Below are 22,790 nucleotides of genomic sequence, written 5' to 3' on the forward strand. Positions count from 1 at the left end.
CCGCAATGACATTTCTTAAAGCTTCATCTTTTTTTGGTTTTCTTTTCCTCCTGAAACAAACGCCTACGGGCCGTGCCGCAGTTCAGAATGAATCCTGAATAGCAGAGCGAAGGGAGCCTGGAGAATGAACCAAAAATGATGGAAGGGAAGAAACTGACAGAGAGGATGAGTCAGAGAGAGGACAGGGGATACAAGTGATGAAAGTTTGAAGTAGAGCTGACACACGGGAGCTTAAGAGAAGGAAACGGAGTGACATCACAAAGAGGAGTGAATACAAAGCAGGGGGAAGCAAGCGGTGCATGATGAGGGAGGGAAGTGTTGAAGGAATATCCATCCCTGTCACAATATTCTCTTTTCTGAAGTTCCTGCCGTTGATGCTGTTGAGAAAACGCCCCCGTGCTACATCTAACTTTTGGAACTTGACGTTTTTAATCGCTGGTTATTCTGAAATTGACTTTGTTAATATTCTGATCTGGTTAAAAGGAATATTTCATGATCATTAGTCTTTCCCAAGATAGCGATGAAGAGGAAGTTTGTCTCACTTTCTTGTGCATACAAAGCACAACATTAGCCTGGAGATATTTTCATTTATCAAAAGGTCGTCTGAGCAATTTTGTATGATACAATCTTCAGTCTTTATCTGTGGTGTGTGGCTCTCTTGCCTTCAGGCATCACTGTTTTTGGTGCTGATTCCTGTTGCCGCTGCAACTGAACGATCACATTTTTTGTTAATCCATAGCCACCTATAACAGGGTGTGGGGTGCGTCTTCTCTCAGCTAAACAAAGTGTTTTCTCTTGCTGGTAAACTTAAGTTAACTTAAACCTTAACCTAAACCTAAATCTTATGCGGTAATATACAACAGCTGCTGGTGTGCAATAACTCCTAGCTGTTGTTAACAATGTTCCATCCACCCTTGTCGGTGAAGGAAGACTGAGATAATACAAACAAATCTAAGAATAATGGGATGCAGGTAACAACAGGAATAGCTTTCAAAAGGTCGGTACAGTTGAATAAACACCTCTCGAATGGTTTATTGATTCAAGACTTTCTTGAAAGGAGGTTTTATTGAATTGCTGTAATTTAAAGACTGTTTTAGTTCATAAACTGGCAGCTAAATGTTGTAATCTACATGATAGTCCTGCATATCTTTGCCTTTTGATCAATACTCTATATTTTGCATCAAGCATGCTTAATCTGAAAACAACAGGACTGAATAAAATGACGTTGTTTTGGGTTGGTTTTTCACCTGTCCTCCCCAGTTGATCAGGTCACCAGCCACCGTTGATCTTAACCTGACCAAAATGCCACAGAAAAACTGGAAAAGGTGGAAATTGTACAGGAACTTCCTGCAAAACTAATAAGTGAGCAGTATACCGTAGTTGAAAGTAGTTGAAATGATCCTGTAACAACATTCTAGTAGTGTTCCACGAACAACACCAACAAGACGATACAGAAATAAACCCTTGCTCTTCAAATTGCTACTTCAGCCAAAGGAAAGTTAAATGAACTCTGCATATCCTAACTGTAATCTCCTCCTCACTGCAACTCTTGCACAAACACAAAGAGGAGTCGCTGTGACAAACAAAGTTTATGGATACAAAATTCAGAGTACAGAAAATAACTACAGGCGGCGGGAACTATGTCGATCATCTCAAGAGGCTCTTCATTAAAATACAGTTGATAAGGATTGAAGAGCAATATCAATCGTGATAATCACAGCTAAAGCTTGAACATAATGCTCTTATTGTTCGCAAATGATCTTCTTCTAGCATCACTGTGGCCCAGTTGTGTGAACAGGAAAGGACCTTGACTTCCTCGCAAGTTTAAGCAGAATTCAATTTACTGTGCTGGTGAAGGATGCTTTATGCACACATGACTTCTTTCCCCAGAAAAGGAGATCCGCTGGGCCTTTCATTCAGTACACACTGTGAGCACCTCGCTCTATCACCTGCGTGACAAATTGTTTCATATGCGCAGTGGTGTGAATAATGCATAAAAAGCCAGGTACAGATGTCCTCAAGCGTAAGGCCTTTCCCCCCTTTCTAGGCTCCATTACTGAGGTGTTACAGTTCATATCGAGCACGTGCAGCAAGGGCTCCAATTGATGCAGTTTTTGTTCCACCAGTTTCCTCATTTTACAACAGATTTCAATATGTTTTTAATCTCAGACAAACGTGTGGCTGATATTGGTGAACGCCACTTTGTAAACCTTTCGTAAACCTTTCGTAAACCTTGAGGTTGACCTATGCGTGGCTTTCGAACAGCCTTATCGATAAATCACAAAATGTTTTGCTAATCAGATTTTTTTTTTAAATTATGTAATCAGAGAAGTGAGCAGCAATTCAGCGATCTGGATGCAGGCCACTTCCTCGAACAATTTAAAGAATTACTCCTTCAGATGTGTTTTTGTGTCTGAAGTACCACACCGACTATCTTTTAAAGGTCTATCGAAAGTATGGATGACTGAACCTGACAAAATCATAAATAAATAAATAAATAAATGAATGAATGAATGAATGAATGAAGATCTATTAAATGCAAGAAAAATACAATACAAGACAAATAAAATGGAAAAGCAATGTGGATGTAATTTAATTTATAATACTGAGATAAATAGATATTTCTCTGATCTCTAGATATTATTCTGTATCTATTTACCCTTGTATTAATTAAACTTCTTATTGACTTTCTCCATTTGCATTCTCCACTTTTTAATTTCCACAAACGTATTAACTTGTATTAATCTGTAACATATTAAACATATTAATTCCTGTATGTATTTGTACTTTTCTCTTGGCATTTCGGGGCAGCTGTAGCTCAACGGGTAGAGCAGGTCGACTAGTGATCAAAAGGTTGCTAGTTCAAATCCCATCTCCGGGCAAGGCTGGGCTGCATGTCGAAGTGTCTTTGAGCAAGATACTGAACCCCACATTGCTCATCAGTGAGGGCCCTGCGATGAGCTGGCGACTTGTCCAGGGAGTACCCTGCCCTGAGACAAGGCTGGGATTGGCTCCAGCAGCAACACCCCGTCACCCCGTGACCCCATGGAAAGGGATAAGCGGTTACGGACAATGACATGACATGACATCTTGGCATTTCTACTTCATTATGCAAATGAGGGGCCAGTAAGCACTGTTGTTGTACATTTATTCATATATCTATCTGTATCTGCATAACATCTCGACTTTTGTTTTGTTTCTGGGGAACGTAGCATGTGGCTACTCACAGCAGAGGACTTTGATGCAGGCAGCATGCAGGTTGTTCTCGGCTTGTATCAGTGACCTCATTCCGATCACTAAGAGGTTACCGAAGCAGGTAATGAAGGCCATGACCCAGACGGACACCCGCAGCAGCATGTTGGCCAGCAGGTCCTCAAAGGATGAGATGCCGTCTGTGTTGGGCTTACAGGACCTCACGTGGGGCGCGTAGGAGCAGTACTGGAACGTCTTAAAGTAGCTGATGTAGGAAAGGAAGAGGAATAAAAATAGAAGGTGACAAAGGGAACATCACGTTTGGCTGTTCAGTGACAGTGACGTGTGTGAGGTTTGTGATACTTCTGCGTGTACATGTGGGAGAGGTTCTTCATCGGCAGGAACATCTTCGTCTGAATGTGTGGGATCTCGATCCCCTCCAGAGCCCTGGGGGAAACAGAGCAAATTCAACCACCACACAGCTTCTTTGAGCGTGTGCGTGTGTCTGTGCCTGTGTACTCACAGAGACTGAAGATGTATCAGGTGGTTGAAGTGGCTGGGGTAGATGTGGAGAAGGGGATTGTGGGAAATATTTCTGTAACAGGAGACAGATGTTCTTTGTCATTTTAAACAGGTCTAAGACATTCTTTATTTAAACAGGATAAATAATAAATCTACCAGGGAAATTAAACTATGTTCAGACTCAATATCGGATAAAGTTGTGGCTATGTAACTATACTTTCGCCAACTTATAATATTTAGAGTTAATTAACAGATAAAGTCTCTGAATCCAATGATTTAACTGGAGAACCCGAGGGTGATTTTTTTTTTTTTTTTTTACTTCATCTACTCCATTTCACCCTAATCCTCTCCTCTAATCCCTGCATAAGAAAGCACAGCTCTGCTCACAGCCAAACTCACAGTTTAAGGAGGGACTTTGAGAGATTCTTAAAGGTGTTTTTCGGCAGCTCTCTTATCCTGTTGCTGGACAGGTTCCTGAACACGATGAAAGACGGAAAGCGAGACAGGAAAAAAAAGAAAGCAGCAAAATACACAATGACCAATGGAAATCATTTCTAAAACAGTGGATTTGCTTTTCAGGGATTTTGCAAAAAAAAATCATCAAGCATAAATTGCTGCAAAACAGGACTAATCTTTCCATCAGATCTGTATCTGTAACATTCATTTTAGATCCTAGAATAAGCAAAATAGAAAGAGTTTCAATACAGAGATTTGAATAGACTAAAAAACAGTTTCATGTGAAGTCTTGCGTGCTTTCTGATTCACTTCTTGTTTATTATTCTTATATTAAATTTAAATTTGTTTCATGGTATCATTTTACTCTTAAACATTTATTGTGTTCAAACATTTTGCAGATCTGTGAAGTAATTACTCACCTCTTGTGGTTAATTCACAGAACTCATTCTGTAAGTCACTAACAGTCTTGGAAAGTCTTGTTTTAATCCTAACCAGCCACTTAGAGACAATACACTGCTGCTCTCATTATTAAATAAGTTGAAACCATGTTTTATTGTTTAATAAGATCATGATTGGGTCTTTTAAAAGTGAAGTCTTTGTTGCTGACAAGAATGAGCTGATATGAAATGAATTAAATTTGACTCAGGCGGTGAAATGTGAAATTTTCCACCAGTCTGTCAACATCACAGCCTTATAAAATTCTCCACAGTCTCCACTGAAACCCAGTGATTGATGACCACTCACCACCTCTCATTACCGTCTGATAGAAAGTGAAGTGGTTACATGAACAGAATGATAGAGACACAAACAAACTCACAGTTCAGCCAGTTTCCACAGGGACTGAAAGGTGTTTTCTGGAACTCTTCTGATCCTGTTGTCCATCAGTAACCTGAACAGGATAGAGCTGCTGTCAGAAAAATTGCGCGAGGTGGTGCTTCCGTGTTGGACCCCTCCTGGGTCCAGATGCAATCTTCTTTGTTCTAGTCATCTGAACCTATGTCTCCTCAACTCAACTCAAACGGGTTGACTTGAAAGATCTGTTAAGCAACTTTTTCAGCTTCCTGCTACCCACGCGTTCATCTATTCACACTCAGATGCCGCCCTGCTACACAGCGACACGGGGGCAGAAGCCAATATGCACAACATCTTAACAGATGCTGTAGGACAAAAAAATCTTTTACTTCATCTTACAGGGACATGCTGACCATACTGATGATGACACCTGGACACAGGAGGGTGAGGCCAGACTGACACGCTACACTTATTTAACAATCATTCTACAGCAGCGAGGCGACTGGAATGAGTTTCGAATGTCACAAATGGTCAGACATGTCTCCAATATAGTGACAGTGTAGTGTAATGTAGTGTGGCAGGAAAACACACCGGAAGTAGTGGCAGTGTGTGTGTGTGTGTGTGTGTGTGTGTGTGTGTGTGTGTGTGTGTGTGTGTGTATGTAAGTGGTAAACAGAATAGAAAACTTTTCCAGAGTAAGGTTACATCTAGAAAAAAACATTTCTCTGCTTCTTGTAAGGAAAAAGAACAACAAAGATGAGTATCTTGTTCCATTACTTCTACGCTGTTCTGCAGCATCATCTGCCCACAATAAGGACGATCTTTCCCCTATGGTCTTTAATAACAAAGCCAATAAAGTAGGTGAAAGCCAGCCCCAAAAGGACTTCCCAGGAAATGTTGAGGGGAGTAATGGCCTCATAATAAAACTAAATTACAATTACAATACAAATATTTGTGATATATTTGTGATATAGTTTATGGTGATATAGTTTATTCTATGACAAATTTAGAATTTTAATTCTTGTGCAAGCGTACAGAGTAGTAAAAACAGATTGTATTGCATAAAGCTGAATGTAAATGAGACATTTTGTCATTAACCCCTTGGCTTGAAAAAACAGTTCCGTGGATTTGTTCATTGAGACAATGCAACATCACTGAAATCAGAACATAATCACAGGATACATGATCTGCGTGAGATGGATACCTACATGCAAAAATCCAATTATGTGCGTCGCCCAAGCCGACACATGCACCTCATTTGTAGGTTATCTTTCAGGAAATTTCAAAAGCTCTCTAAAAAAGCCCCTGATTCTAGACTGAGGTTACAAAACTGGGCTTTTATTGAGTTTGACAGGATGATGAGATACTCACAGAACCTCAAGTTTGCTGCAGGTCTTCAAGATAGAGTAGTTGAGAGTTTGAATGTGGTTTCCCTCGAGATCCCTGAGAAAAGAGAAAACGAAGAAGAACACATTTGTGATTTAATGCAATTATACTTCTACTAGTTCTGGGTAAATCCATTTGATTTACTTAAGTTGACCTATCCTCCACAGGAATTAAATCGCTCCATGCCATCTTATTTTCCAATCATCGAAGTCACTCATGAGTGGCTCGATCATCGACTCTGAAGGACCATAGATAGATAGACTGATACTGATGCCAGTCACATATAAATGTACATAATTTACATGTGAAAATGTAAATCTAGCATGTGGGAACTCTCATTCATAGTAAATAAATAAAGCCAGTCGCTTGCAAAGATTTTAGTTCACGTCTGAAAAAGCTAATTTCACATTAGGAAAAAAAAAAAACCTGTGAAACACAATGTTTTTTTAGTTCTTTTTTTAGTTCTGTGAGTTAAAGTAGAGTGTGTACGAGTGCTGAACAACTGCCATAAAGGCTGCAGATGAAATGAGGTGGTTATTAGACTCTCCATTATTCGACTCTTCAGTCCGCACTCACTAAACAAAAGTAGGTGGTCAAGCTGACCGACCACTGTCAGATGGGCTGAGTAAAGCTCACTTCTAATGTAGTCGCGAGGAACACTCATTCATTCCTTGTATTGTCAGGCTACGTAACCCCCGTCACCTCTATTTCCCGGCCTCATTTGCTTACATACAACAGCACACACATCCGTCTGTCTGGAGCACAGCATCTCCTTTATCACACACCTGCGCTACACACACACAAGTACAATGTTGGAGCAGACTCACAGCCAGTCCAAGGCAGGCATGTGTTGACAGAAGCTGGGATGAGGAAGCTGCTGCAGCGATGTATCCACCATGGATCTGAGGAGAAAATGAAAAACAGGGATTCAGACTCCAAGCAGCAGTAGCTCCCACTAATACAGAGCAGAAATGATGGAGTGAAACAGCTTGTAGGGCTTGAAACAAAAGGAGCTGTGAGTTGTTTTGAGGGTAGTGATAATGATGATGATTTCAAAATCTTATCATTATCTGTGGCTAAAACACTGCCAGCCAGAAACTCTAGTATGTTTATGGCTCTTTTTAAGATTTCTTTGCTGCCCTTGTTGTGTGCATGCGTTCTACAACCCAGGTGAGTGACACACATCGACAGTCTTCATTTAACCTGGGCGACCTTCATCATGGCTGCACTCATTCATTCAAGAGTGTCGCTTTCCTGTCAGACGTCTGCAGGTTTTCTTTTGGCGTGATTAAAATGTTTATTTTCCTATACTGAGATAATTCAGGGTAGCAATTTTTCCCTCAAAGACAAGGTCTTAGTTGTATTAAAGCTACTAGTTAACTAACTAGTTTTTTTTTTAGATCACATACAGACATAAGCACCACTAAATTTGATTTTTTTTTCATAGCTCAAAAGACTGCTGGAATCAGTTTGAAATTAGAAATCACTCAATATCCAAACAGAAGACAAAAGATGCAACTTACAGGTAGATGAGAGAATGGAGCCCAATAAAAGTATCCTGGGACAAGATGCTCAGCGGATTATGATCCAATATCCTAGCACAAAAAAAAACTTCATTTATGCAATCGTGTTACCAAACTTTATTCATGTATTTTTTAGGGCTAATTATCAAAAGATGTGGGGAATTAAAGCATCACCCTCATCTTGTACGAACAAATGAACATATGAAGTTACAGCCACCTGGTAATTAGCTTCAGATCACACTAAAGGATTTTACACCTGATTTTACACTTGCAGATGTCTTTTGGACATTAAAAAAACAAAACAAAAAACAAATCAGAGGAAAATCAGCGCTCACTCCTGTGTGCTACCATCACCAATGACTCACTGATGCCTGCCGTGGCGACACAACTAGCTGAGTTACATTCTTTCGCAGCTTTGACGCCACCAGTCCTGTTCCACGTTTCACGTGCCCTGTAGTCTGAGACTCTGTTGCTGATCAGTCATGCAGTGACACAGGTGGAATATTGTGTATTTTCAGTCTCCACATCAATGGGTGTCTGCAGTTAACAGGGGATCACAGCCACAACTGAGATGATGGACGAAACGTTGTCCTATAGCATGCAAGGACAGTGAAAGTCCACGCATCCACCGGCATTACGCCTGAGTGCCACTACAGTATTAAAAAATGGAGCACCAGAGTCCCATGTGCCCTTCAGGGCTTCTGTACATTTGTGTATTCTGAGCACAGAGGGAGGTGGTCTACAGCGAGTTACGAGCTGAAACTGGTTCTTGGGACAGCAACTTCCTGGAGTCTCTGCTAATGACCTGGATACTTCACTGTGACAATGCCATTCCATGAAAACAAGAAATAAAATCTTATTTATTGAGAACATGGGAGATGCTGATAGGTACATATTTTTATTTACTTTCACAGAGACAGGCCAGCCTGGTCCCCCTGTCCCCAGCCCTTTGTGCTAAGAGAAGTTAACAAGCTGCTGGTTGTAGCTTCCCATTTAGTGCACCATCGACATTTTACAGTGATATCAATGTTCTCAATTAGCTCTATGCGAGAAAGAGGGTAGGAATCTTTCGTAAACTGTGTCTTCCTTGGCCTAGGGTATCACAGGTCCTTATTAACATACTGTAAAATGCTTGTGTTCGGATTTTTGTTTTTTTCTCTGCCTGGGTGCCCAATAAAACAAGATGGACCTCAAAATCGTACAAATCTGTACTGTATCATAGTTCCACTGTTTGGCTGCTGGTTAAGTCAAGGAGGCTCGTAGTGTCAAATTATCACTGTTGAAATACTTGATCTATTACATCCTGCAACAGGCCTAAAACAATGGACACAGCTTGAATACCTGCAGCTTGAATCCCTTTAAGCTCTTGACATCAGGAGATGAGCACAACACACTTTTGTTTATTGGACAATGGACTCAAATTCGATGTCACAGTGAAAATAAGACTCAAGTCATAAAACTGCAGCTCCAGCTCTCCACCCTGCCCAGAACATTTTAATAACAATAAGACAATCTGTTGAACGGAGGGACGCTACACCATAGATCAAAATATAGAAGGAAAGGCCAGATTCCCGCTTTTGAAGTGAAACCAGACAAAAAAGAGCATGACCGACTGCCAAAGTGCTTTTCTGTTTAAGCTCTTGTGTGTTTCAATGACTTCCTGTAGGTGCATGTTACTGTGTTACTCACAGCCACTCTAACCGATGGAGATCCCTGAACACACCGGGACTGAGGGAGGATATCAAGTTCTCACTAAGAAACCTGCGAGAAAAAAAGAGGGGTAGCTTGAAGTGGTTTTAAGAGATGGTGTCACAGGCAAGGGCTAGCTGGCAAGCTTGCAAATTTCTGTAGATATCTCTGCAATGCCACACAACTTGCCAAAAGGACAAAAATCCTCTTTATGCAAATTCTGTTGATTATCTTAGTCAACATTATCATTTTGCATTGACATTTTGTTTTCATTGCACTGTAAGGTGACAATAAAGAAAGTCTATGTCTAAGTCTAGTCAATCTCTTAAAATCAAAAAACTTACATATTGCACCTTTAATCGTATCAGTCATATTTCAAGCAATAATAGCGAGAAAACAAACTACTTAGCATTTTCTGGTATTAGCTTCTCAAATATGAGGAACTTTGTCATTTACCACAGTGAGATATTTTCAATTTTCTTTTTTTTGATATTTCATAGACTAATTCATTAATCAATAATGAAAAAGTGCTAGTTCTGCATCTGGATTTCTCTCGCTGTGGCTAAAACCTGTGAACTTCCTCAGGAGCTCTATTTTCTGACCTATGCTACACATGAGATACATGTGAAGGTTAAAAAAAAAAAGAAAGAAAATGTTAAGCCAAGGAAACAAAACGTAATTAATGAAGTGAATGGGGTACTTACAACCTCTTTAACCTGAACAGGCCGCTGAAGGCTTGTTTGGATATGAACTGGAGGCTGTTGTTTTGTAGAAACCTGGGGAAAAAAAAAATAATTTATGGTAAACTTGGGGTGAGTAGAGAACTATCATCATTATCATCTACTGCACAATTTCTTTCTCCTTTCACACATACCTGCAGGGTACATTCAGCTGCTCAGACACTAATTTTGACACTTGAAAACACACTAATTAAAAGATAGAAATACTGACCTCTGATTTATTATTTAGTTAACATTTAAGGCAGTGGAAATGTTGTGCATCTGTGTCCTCCCAATCAAATAGACGCTGTTAACTATTATTGTAGATTCTGCAGACAAATCCACTTAATGAAAACCCTTTTTTAATATTCTGTTTCACTGCATATTTCGCAAGAGCATGTGGACAAAGCGCTAAAAAACAGAAATGCTGGACTGGGGCTTAAATTATTTGATCCATTTATGGTTTTACCATATGGGCCTCTTAACTAAGTCAACCAGTACATGACACAAATGAGAACATTTCTAGTCTCATTCATCAGTGACGACAGACACAGCATATCAACCAGCTAATGGAGTTTAACATACTGCATAATGAGTGTAACGCTGATAATGTACATGTTATCTGGGAACATTCTGCTGTGCCCATCTTCCTGCCAAGTGCCAAGATAAAAAATAAATAAATAGGGAAATCAAATCTGATTATGGTTTAATGCACCGAAAGCCTGACAATCACAAAAATATCATCTGGCACTAAATTCAACATTCACAATTATGTCCATAATTGTGCATTTTTTAAGTATTTGTGAATGTGTGATTTATCATGGATAAATAATATTCTCTCCAGAATTTGCTGGAAAATGTGTAGTTTAACTCAACTGGGACAAGATATTTGAGGTCTGAATACGTGTACAGAATAATGTCAGACAACATTAAAACCAAGAGGTTTTAACTGTAATCAAAATATTAGTAGTTGGTGACGGTCTAGTTGCACCTTTTCCTGTGCTTGATACTTGTCATGGTGATTTGTGAGGCTTGATTTGTGTCTCACAGATGCACAAGGGCACCAGGGATGATAAAGAGGTAATAAAGTTGTCGTCACAATACGCATGTGCATTTATGGAATATAATCTTTAAACTATTATCTCAGTGCAAACATGACTTATAACTGTGGCGCTCAAATAATCAGATTAATAACTTATTTTAATATGTAACTTTTTATTTGCTTGGCTTTGATTTTTTGTTTTTAAAAGGCAATTTTGACATGTTTTCACATGTCCTTTTGTGCACTTATAAGTCTCTGTCTAGCCCTGTGAATTGCCCTGTGTCTGAATGGCACGATATAAATAAACCTGCCTTGCCTATCACACAAACAGTTGAGAATTAAACTTGGAGGCGCCAGAGAGACTGCGACTGTGCCCTTGGCTGCCTCATTAGTCAACATCGTGACAGTATCATGAGCAACATTTGAAAAGCCATTTATATTGTTAAGTGGAGCTGTTTTGTAGTGATATCATCAATGAAATGAAGTATAATTCATCAGTATTAGGATACTTCACTTTTCTGAATTGCAAAAGGATTTAATCGAATGTTATGTAAATTATCAAGGGTGACAGAAGGATAGTTTCATGGTAACAGACGGTGTCTTTGGGGGTGGAAAGATTAGGAGGAAAGAGGGCCACAGAGTATTGATCCATGTTTCCTTGAATAAAATAAATGCATAATGATCATCATCACTCTTTAACTTATTTACTATTTGTCATTTTCTAAACACCTCCCCCCCCAACAACAATGCTATTCTCGGTCTGTTTCGATCCTACCAACTGGACTACCCTCTTCAAAAAAAGTGACAGGCCTCCCCTTCACCCCCAGGATGTATTTCTACTAGCTCCCCCAAAAGTCAGCGCTGCAACTGGAAAGCAAAAAAGAATAAGCATTGAAGTGTGCTGCTCCATCTGCTTCGAATCATTTTCAAAAATTCCCCTGAATCATTGGGAGCTCATGATACTGACAGCATCTAAAATCATTGTAAATGACTTGGAAGAAACGATATCTGGCTGTAGATGCCTTGTCTGTTGATGAACGGTGGTTTAACGCTAACGTTTTATCCCTGCAACTGTAATGGAGAGTCTTAATCTCAGGGGGGACTTCTTTCCTGGTTAAATAAAGGTTAAATAAAACTTAGAAGTAAAAGCGCCACGATAGTACTCACAGTCTCTGGAGGGCAGAGTACTCTGAGAAAACAAAATCAGACAGCGCTCGGATCTTGTTGCTCCTCAGTGACCTTATAAAGAAAAGGTAAGATGCAACAATTACAAAAACACAAATCACACTATGCAAAAACAGATACAAAGAGAGAGATTGGATGAAAGGTCCGTAGCATTAGCTGTGCACAAAGAACATTGACAATGGAGTCTTAACCATGGCTACTTTTCTCAGAAATGGCTTTCAAAGAGTTCCTGGCATTAAAGTTAACAACAAAAATGTCCACCGTAACCAAGGTTACCACAAGGATGGGAAATGGTAAAAGGGGAATGAGAATAAGCTTAAATACAGCCCACCCACCCACACATCCACACACACAGTCACCCATCTTTGAATCTCTACAAAGACTGAACTAATTTTTCACCAAAGCAGATCACACCATCAACAGCAACAGGGAAAAAAAGAAACACAACCTGCAGAAACTAAATCAAAGAAGATGAAACAGCTCATGATCACCTAAAAACAAAAAGAAAAACAAATACATTTAGATATTTTAGATGAAATAAGATGTCATGACCTCCTCTTTAGCACCAACTGAAGACAGAAAACAAGATTTTGAAACTGCTGGTACACGACTTATCGACGCAAGTGTAAGGACGAATGGAATAGTTTGGTTGAGGGTTAGGGTTAGTTCATGAAGTCTTTATTGATTTCTTTTCATTATAGATGTTGTAAATACATTGTTTTTGACTGGATTAGTTAGAAAAGTCATTTATTAGCAATAATTCTGGCAGGGATGGTGCAGCAGCAACATTTTTTTCACAAGCTCTGTGTGACATCCCTGTTGTTTGACACCTTGTGTGCACTATGCAGTTTAAGGGAAGAAATTTTAACCAGAAGATAAAGATCTTCATTGACAGATTTTTTTTGAGCCAAAACAACAAATACACCAACTCTCAATAAACTGAATAGACAAACTGACCTTAAAGGACAACACAGGGGTGCCTATTAACTCAGTTGGTACAGCAGCATCCCATGTACAAAGCTTGTGGATTCAGTAATGGATACAAATAAATATTTCCGAGTTGTAAATAGTAAAATTTGGACTTTGAAGGAGAAAGCACAATGATGTCAAGGCATATGGCCTTAAGTGTAAGCAGGATTTGGCAAAAATTGCAAGTGGAGCTAAAATGAAAAAAAAAAAGAAAAAATAATGTGTTCAGCTTTGATCAATGTTTATAAATCCACATTAATGTCTTCACTTCGTACATTTAATGATGCAACCCAAAAATATTGAAACATCTGACCTACATGAAAGGGACCCTCCAGGAATTTCAAAGTGCACTTAAGAGTTGAAGGACATATGAGATAAAAAATCTCAAAGAATAATTGTTGAAATCGATGTGTCGACGACCCTCATGTAAGGAGAGTTTCACCTTTCAAACTGGTTGCTTCCGAGCACAAGCTGAGGTTACCCACTGGCTGTCAGACTGTCTGGGCCAGAACACTACTGTCCTTTTAAAAGTTCCCTTGAAAAAACTCCTGCATCTGTGTTCATTTATGTCAGTCTTCCAGTTCTTTGACAGAATGCACACCTCTCCGGGGTGTGAGTATAGGTGGTAAGGGCTTTGAGAGAGTGCCAAAAGAAGGATTGGCAACACCGTCAACTGAAAGCCTGCCACTGCAGAGAGTATTACATTTACTGGGGCTTGAATATTGATTTCAAAAGGTATGCAACAGAAAATGATCTGGAGGGAAGAAAGAAAAATTAGATGACCACTGATGGAGGCAACTGGCATAGAAATGAGAAAACACAGGGATATTGCTGGAAAGGTCACAAATGTGAGAAGAATTATATGCATGACATGTGGCAGAAAGTAAATCTGTAAAGATTAAAGATTGGGTGGATGAGACATTCAAGGCCACAGTTCCTTTTGTGGATGGTCACTCCATCATCATCAGTCAGCTTAAATAAAGCACACTGATCCGGCTGGAGGTCTTTGGTTTTGTTTTTTTTTTCTGGGAATTTGAGGAAATGAATAAAGCAGACAAAACTGTTCAAAACAAACAGCCCATCTTATAGAGCATTTAATGCATTAAGAGTCTTGATACATGCTTTTCTTGGTTCTCAGACAACAGAGTAATGACTAGTGTGAGACCTCTTACTGCAAGACCAACCTGAAAGGGAGAGAATGATTCAATTAAGCAATCAGGCCTGAAGTTAGAATTAATTATCTGATGCTGAAAAGCTGAAACATAGATGAATAAAGGGACACTACTAATCAGTGGTTATTTCACTCAAGGCTGGTTTAAATTTTTACTGTCGTGGAGACAGTGAGTGATGATAAAATCAACTGTACCCCATTAACTGAGCCGGCTGCAGGAGCCTGGTATTGCACGCTCGCTCACTGGAACACTCAGTGGAACTAAGGATCTTTATTCAAAAGTGTGGTCTCAATTCAAGAGCATGACTCACTGATTTCATGTTCAGATCTATAATGTGTTTGTTCAAAAACCCTGTCGTCACACTCATGCGTGGCTCTACTCTGCTTCTGCTCCAACCTTTCACTGGAATTTAGAGTTGTTGTTGCTAGTGCAGACTTCCTCAGATGTCTCCTCTGTTCTCTCTCTCTCTCTCTTACATACAGCCATAAATTTGTCTGAAATGCCAATTTCCACATAATATTGCTTTCAACACTTCTAAATTTCCAGTTGAATGTGCTGTGATTTAAATGAAGAAAAACATTTATCTGTAATTTCATTCATTCTGCTTGTCAAAAAATGTGACTAAAATTTAGGCTATTATTGCTTGCGCCTAAATTATTTGCTGGTGCAGCTGAGTTAGGCTGGAGCGCCGTGAAAAAAATAAAACTTTGAGGGGTGGAGCGAGGTCACACGCTGGAATCATCTCTCTCCTTCTGCGCTCAGTGACTTTCTGGAGCATTTACTGCTTTTACTTCGCCTTTAGTTTGTTCACACTGAACCAGCAGCCGGTTGTTTTAACCAGCTATTTTGTGGAACCAAAAGAGGCGTGACTGTAGACATGATGACAATGACATCTGTGTGTTTCCCCTGGTGTCCACATGTTAATCTAAAAATGTGTCTGCAAACTGTTTGTAATCATATGGGAACTGTTATAATGTGTTGTGATTGAGATCCTGACCTAAGTTATGTTTTTTGCAATAAGACAATAATTACACAGTTGCCATTAATAAACAGCAGATACTGTCTGGCTTTTACTTGCAGGAAAGGATGTTTTCTGCGGGAGGGTATGGTGACAGTTTTTTTTTCTCTTAATCACGTCACGTAATCACTGCCATCCAACTACGGGAACCGCCTGGCTCTGCTGCTGTGGACAGAAGCTGTTCTCGAACAAAGAGTTAGTAGGACAGACATGATGACAGTGGCTTTCCCATGTCTAACTGTGGTATTTTTTTCCCTCATAAAAGTTGCCAAAGACACTACCACTAACCACATTACTTTTGCCTGGTCCTGTAACGTAACATTGCGGGTTTAAGTGTGGGACATTTCTCTTTTATCGGATAAAGGATCTGTTAAGCTATCAGACTGTGGACACCATCAGACTGACACACCCCTGTTCTGGGCATCTGGCTTTTCCATTCCGCAGATGCTGTCCGGGGGCGGATCACAGCCAAACTGTCGGCAGACAGCTAGGCAGAGTATCGGCACATGATTCCTGCACTGACAGGGCAGTGTGAATGGGGCTATGATCGTGATTGTCAGCAGAAAGCCACATTTCCCAAAATGACAAACCTTGATTTTGGGGTCAACATTTTTTTATCAGAACATGTTTTTTAAACCTTATGCTTTGTCTGCCTATATGCTTGTTTGGCCTTGAGGAACTCCCATATTAATAAATTGAGGTCAGACCCCAGAGGAAAATTTCTCTGATTAAATGACACATACAGCTGCTTGTCCCTCCTCATCAGAATTGGGCCCAGTTTGAAATTAAGGCTTCAAAGACACTGGCAATCAGCAACAGGGTTTCTGACTTTCTTGACTCACTATGCTGGGTAAAATTAACTAACTATGACTTGAAAGAATAAAAAGAAGCTCCCAAAGTCTGCTATAAAAGAAAGGTCAACACACAAGAGGATGATGGAAAGTGCTAAACTACACCGAGTCATGGTAATTGAATTTTGGTGCTTCTGTCAGCTCCCTGCTCTCTTCAGCGAAACCCACGGTCAGAAATCTTTGCTGAGGGCAGGTCACAAACTAAAATAGCATCTCCATGAAATGAGGAAAACTACTCACTTAGAGCTTTAATTGCTAGTCAGCATGACAGTAGCACAAACACACACGCACACCAACACACACGGTTGTCACTGTCAGAGTGGACTTACAGCCAGGTGACATTTGGAGAGAGCAGAGGAACGTCCTGCAGGTTGACCTCCACACACTCCACATCTGTCTGTATGCAGTCACAACTCTCAGGATACTCCTGTAACACTACACAAACACAAACACACACACACACACATTAAAACAGCATTCATGGTTTTAAACAACATAGGCTTATTACAGAATGGCCATTAGGGCTTCAATCTCAAGCTATTTTCATTATGGAGCAGTTGTGGCAATATGAAACAGCCATTGCAGTTTCAAAGGGCCTAGTGTGATTCAATTTACAATGATAAATGGGGATTAATCTGATCTGCCAGATCAGCGTAGATGCAAATCCACGGCTAGTCAAGCCGGCTGTTTGGAATGATGCAAATGATACGAATTAAGTTAAAATGGAAATTTTCGCATCAAATTATATATGAAAATCTAAACTTTCAGTGTTAAATTTTCCATGCAGCTTTGACAGAGAGAGGCAGGTGCAGAGCCAGAGCTTCTGGAGGAATAAATACAAGCTGTGGTGCTTAAATGACAGAGAGAGAGCTAAGAGATTACTTTGAAACTTTTATGATTAGAAAGTGGATTCATCCTCCAGTGTTTCTGACACATTAATTTCTTTGTGGCAGTCCCGCTACAACATTGGCCGCTAAAATTGGCCGCCACATACTGATGTTCTATTTTTGGAGCTGCATCCCTTTCTTACTGACTCAAGACAGTGCACCTGTCGGTGAACAGCGTGATGTTACATATTCCAAAACAGTGGATGCCGGTAAAACCAACAAAAAAGTGGAGGAGGACTATTTAATGCAGTCGGCTTGACCGTAACTTCCTCTGTAAAAAAGATCACTGGCCTCATCATCGAGATCAAGCCACAAAGAGTGCCAGGCCATGAAGCCAGTTTTTGTCATGGTCAAGCGATGTAATTACATCGCCTTGTGATGCACTGGGGTTTTTTCCCAAAAACTAACATTTTGAAAGCGTCTGTAAAATGGAAATAAAAGCCTCACAACCCTGCAAAATGATGTTTTACTGTCAGAATTTGAGCGATTCAATCCAATAAAAACTGAAGACTCCGAAAATTACAGCTGCCGAAAATTACATTTTATCCCCATCCAAGTTATCCCAGTGCTAAACCATAAGTTGTGCGACTCAAGTCTTGAGTGCATATGCTCAGTCCTGCTCATCAACCTGACTGCAGCAGGGATCTGCTGAGGTGGCCTCCTGTGGGTGTCTATACACTTTACTAAACACAAATGGGTTATTAAGTTAAAATCCTCATTTGATAAATGTCTAAACACACAAAAATGCTAAAAGTAAATACTTAAACAAATTCAAGCACTGTCTATAAACACAAATAGTGTAAACACACGCACTTACAACAGGCATTCTGGTAGTAATGGTCCAATGGATTGGCATTCTCTAGCATCTGACCAAATAGGTCCGCCCAGCCAACATTGTCCCCTGCAAAGAGGAGCAAAAAGGACTCTTTGAGCACACTGCAGACAGACAATGGAAAAACTATCGGCTGAAGAAATGTGGTAAGCTCGCTACAGGGTAAGGGAATCTTGTAGGGCTGGGCAATATGGCCAAAAGTGTTATCACCATGTTTTTTAAATTGATCGATAATTAGCACAATACTATATTCAACAATAATAATGATGTTGAATTTACAGTTTAAAGAATATTCTCCTTCGGACAGAACCCAAAACAAACTAGAGGGTTAATTAAGGTTTATAAAATGCATTTAGTCATTGTCAGATACTAGATGACAAACATTCAACCGAACCAACCAACCAAATGGTTTTATGTTAAAGACTGAATAGAAAAAAATTTATAAAATAGTACAACAAATCGCTTGCTTCAAACATGTCTCAAACATTTTAGAGGTAGTATACTGAACTGAACATTTGAGGATGACTATGCTACTGTATCCTGTGCATATTGCACATTCTTGAGCTTGCAGGTAATTGTTAAATTCAGCTTCATTAGCCTCCTGTTCTATAAGACCTGATGTGGTTCGGACGTGTGACTAGACCACATATCATCTCTGGGCTGCTGCTCTCCACCTTTACCCTTCACTCTGCGTACAGCCGAGGGACTGATGCTTGGCAGAGTGTACTTGGCACTTGAAGCCCTGTTTTGAAACTGTGGCATCATATCTTTAGCGGTACAGTGAGTAACTGCGCTGGTTATGTCTTTGTATCGCTTCACTTACTTCTCATATGGGATAATGGCTGAAAAAGCAGCCGCAAGTGTTGGTTGTCGAAGTGAAGTCTGACTGATAGAAGCAGTGGGGCTGGTCTGTTGGGAGGTTGACGCTAGCATGATAGCGCAAACCGAGTGTTTGTTTGGGACGGTACCTGTTGAGGTGATGGAAGAGGCTGGTGGCGGTCGCCGACACATTCTGCACCTAATGCTGGTCTGCCATTTGTCAGACTTCAGATAAGAGAACTATTTCCAAATAAGCGAAGTGGTGTGTGACCTTTCTTCGGTTCAATTCCTTCGCCTGTGTCAGTTTCGTCGCGCTCGGTTTCGCTAGTCGGACCGCTCATTTTCCTGCATCGGCTCGAGCCAGTCATTCTGAGTTGTTGTGAGTGGGAGGGGCCAGAAACATGCATCCACCACATGCGTTTGTTTCTCTGCTGTGCGATTGGCTGTTGATGTAGCGTTTTCTGGGAAGAGGAAAACGGACTCAGACGAAAAAAAAAAACTGTTTAAAATAAATGTCATAAATGTATCATCGTTATCGTGGAAAATCTTATCGAATCGGGATCGTTTTATCGCCCAGTGTTAGAGCGCTTCTCAATTCAGTCAATATTAAATATGTGCCCGTACTCTGCAGAAAATTCAGTAGTTTTCAAAACATTTACAAGGGAATAGATTTCTTTAGATTTCTCAGATAGATGGCACTGGAAATAGCCAATAAGCCTTTTCACAAATGTTAAATGTAATACCTGGCACATATAAATAAATGCCGAATAGATATTGATAATCTGAGTGCTGTATCGCTGGCAACTGGACTTTCAGTTTCTTGAAGATGGTTTACCTCTCATCACTAAGGACAAGTGAGAGCCCTGATTGAACGACCATGAAACTCAGAACTCACACCTGTCCTTTACAACTCTTCAACTTCAGTTTTCTAAACCTGCTCAGGTCAGTGTCAGTGTTACTCCATCCTTACGGCCATCTTTCTCCAGCTGAGGCAGTTCACAGGACTGCAGAGTGTGGTGCGGAGGTTATTCCACTGGCTGAGCCTCCAGATGACCGAGGATCCTGAGAAGCCACGAGAAAGTTTTTCACCGCTCACTAATCCTCTGATGGAGCAGCCTGCTCCAAATGATTCTGAGGGAATGGGTTTTTCTTCGTGAAGTAAATCCTCAGTCTAAATAAAAACTTGAACCATCTATATGAACATAGTGTATAACTCTGAGCTTGTGGCTCAGGCTTTGAAAAAGTAAATACATTCACAACTGTGTCACTTGAAGTGGACTGGGTTCCAGTAGTGGAAATTACATCTCCACACAGATGTCTCCTGCATTGAAGGTTAATCCAAAATTTCTGCCACATGATTTGAATATGGGACTTAATCAGGGATTCAAATAATGACTTGATTTTAAACTGCTCCTGTCGTCTCTTTAGCACACAGTCAACGTTTCCCTAATAGCTTGCGCCTTTTCTTGCCTTTTTGCTTTTCCAGCTCATCAGGGACAAAGACTGTCATACATTTGCTGTAGGGCTACAGTGTGGTTGAGACTCCTTATTTAGGAAACACCCGAGACCACACTTAGGGGTGACAATTACATTGACTGGAAGTGTTAAATGAGGATCCCTACTTTTGTTGCCGATACCATAACGATGTTGGACACATAAAGCATTTGAATTATGTGTTGAAATGCAGGCCGAGGAACTTGCGGGATGATCTCTCTTTGGACTGTGTTGATGCACAAAATGAAGTCTGCCCAGTGGTGGACTCAAGATGTTTGAGGGGCAGGGGCGAAAGAAATAACAAGGACACCAGTGTTCAGAAAGTTGTGATATATTTATAGTGAGGGGAGGGCACTTTGACACATTTTCTCCACTGGAAGGGAGCCCTAGAAGGCACTTTATTATGTTTTATTGTCCATGGGGTGTCCAAGAGGGGTCTCACATGGGGCCACCAGGGGGACGAATCCACCAGTTAGTTTGCCCATGTTGTCAAACTTGCACATTTGCAAAGTGAAGCTGTAGTGACTTTTTGTTTCTTTTCTTTTTTTTTTTTTTGCTGGGATTAGACTAATATCTGGCCTGAGTAACCAGAAAGAGCTGGTACAAGATGACTCGTGAATAAAGCTGTTTTAGTAGAAAAATGAATGTACTGTAAAAAAAAAAAAAAAAGAAAAAAGAAATGAAATGCATTATTCATTTTCTGCTGTTCTGCGTCTTTGCTTGACGAAAAACCCTTGTTTTTAGTTTTACGTACAGACACTTACCACAGTGTCGCTCGTCCGCTCCGTTGGGACAGTCTTTGTGTCCGTTGCACTGCAAGGCCTGTGGGAGACACTCACTCACGTTCCCGCATGGGAAGTGTCCGAGGAGGCACCCGGTCTCCAGTTTTCCCCTGTTGGCCTGCAGCGCTAAAGAACGAGACGCAGGAATGAGTGACATTACATACATCAGGATTATCATGAGTAGCAAATCTCAGTTGTCAAAGTGTTTAACAATAGAACATATTTTTAAGAAAGGGTGACATGGGAACAAGCCTGCGACAAATCTCAGAGTTATCTTGAATGCGAAAGCAGGCAATGTTTGAACATTTTGACAACAATCACCAGGATTAAATATACAAATGTTTACAGTATAACATTATCCATGTGCACTTCAAACTCAGTGACACGTTGAGGTGAAGCGAGTCCAGCCGACGGACTACGCAGTTCAGTGCAGTCAGTCAAAGTGCACAAATTTACACAATGTGAGAAGGAGCACCTACGTCCAACTGGATGGGCCATGGTTAAATAGAGGAGATGACCTGCGACACCACTAACAGTATCAGCCACCTACACACAGTCCTGAGTTCCTTCCCTAGATGGCTTAACAGCCCATTCGTATTAGTTTCGCCTCTGTGCCAAAACCTGGCGACTGGAAAAAGAGGGTTTTTTCCCCCTTTGTTTCAGTTTTTAGCAAGGTTAAACCTTAAAAATCAGTCATTCACCGCTGCCTCACAATTTATGTCCACCAGTCAGCCTCAGGACACTTTAGTCGTTATGAACACATTTCTTGGTTAATTTACTGCAGCCTGTCATGTCTCTGGCCAGTAAAACCAGCCAAAAACAAATCCTACAGACTACTGCCTGCCAGGCCCCATACTCACATCTGCAAGAGGCTCATGCAGAACGACTCCTTCTTGAAACCTTTCTGCTGACGCCAACAAAAAAAAAATCTATTTCTTAACCTTCTCGTTTGTTTTTTTTGTTTTTTGCCCGTGTTGGATTTGCTCGGATTGTTTGATCCAGGCCAGCTGATATACTCATTTGTTGGATTTTTTTTTTTTTTTTTTCTGATTTGTTTGATTTGATTTTGATTGTTAGAATTATCGTGATGTGATTCACTCTGGGAACTCACTCTGTCGCGTTTTTTTCTTCTTTTTTTTCAGCACTACACTTTGCATTCATTGACTGGGACTGTTATACAAAAAGAGTGACAGAGGGATGTTTGCCTCACAGTTTTCGCGGGGACGTTTGCTCACCGAGGAGAAAGAGGGAGGCGCAGGAAATCTGTGCAATCAAGGACGTATCTCAGCGCAAGCATACAGTTTGTTCAGAGGCAGAGTAACTCTAAGTGCAAGCAGAGGATTTTTGAGTGTGATGGCAGGATTACAAAATCTCTGCCTGACGGTCTCAAATTGAAAGACCATGCTATTAAAAAAAGATAGGAGTAAGAACCCATGCGCTAATTAATTTTTGGGGCCGCT

General features: G+C 40.4%; 1 protein-coding gene across 6 annotated transcripts in view; it reads right to left on the bottom strand.

Annotated features, from left to right (window-relative positions):
- Positions 1–22,790, bottom strand: part of rxfp2a (relaxin family peptide receptor 2a) — a 37,122-nt gene that overhangs the window by 7,676 nt on the left and 6,656 nt on the right. For 3 of the 6 annotated variants that reach the window (XM_037120262.1, XM_037120267.1, XM_037120266.1), the window contains exons 2-15: positions 21,313–21,456; positions 18,221–18,304; positions 16,846–16,951; positions 12,489–12,560; positions 10,265–10,336; positions 9,561–9,632; positions 7,872–7,943; positions 7,176–7,250; positions 6,334–6,405; positions 4,988–5,059; positions 4,114–4,188; positions 3,716–3,787; positions 3,568–3,639; positions 3,228–3,457 (exon numbers count right to left, since the gene is read on the bottom strand). In XM_037120262.1, the coding sequence (XP_036976157.1) occupies positions 3,228–3,457; positions 3,568–3,639; positions 3,716–3,787; positions 4,114–4,188; positions 4,988–5,059; positions 6,334–6,405; positions 7,176–7,250; positions 7,872–7,943; positions 9,561–9,632; positions 10,265–10,336; positions 12,489–12,560; positions 16,846–16,951; positions 18,221–18,304; positions 21,313–21,456 (1,290 nt within the window). The other 3 variants (XM_037120263.1, XM_037120264.1, XM_037120265.1) reach the window with 3 other exon arrangements.

The sequence above is a fragment of the Acanthopagrus latus genome, chromosome 13 (assembly GCF_904848185.1).
Source record: "Acanthopagrus latus isolate v.2019 chromosome 13, fAcaLat1.1, whole genome shotgun sequence".
NCBI classification, from domain to species: Eukaryota; Metazoa; Chordata; class Actinopteri; order Spariformes; family Sparidae; genus Acanthopagrus; species Acanthopagrus latus.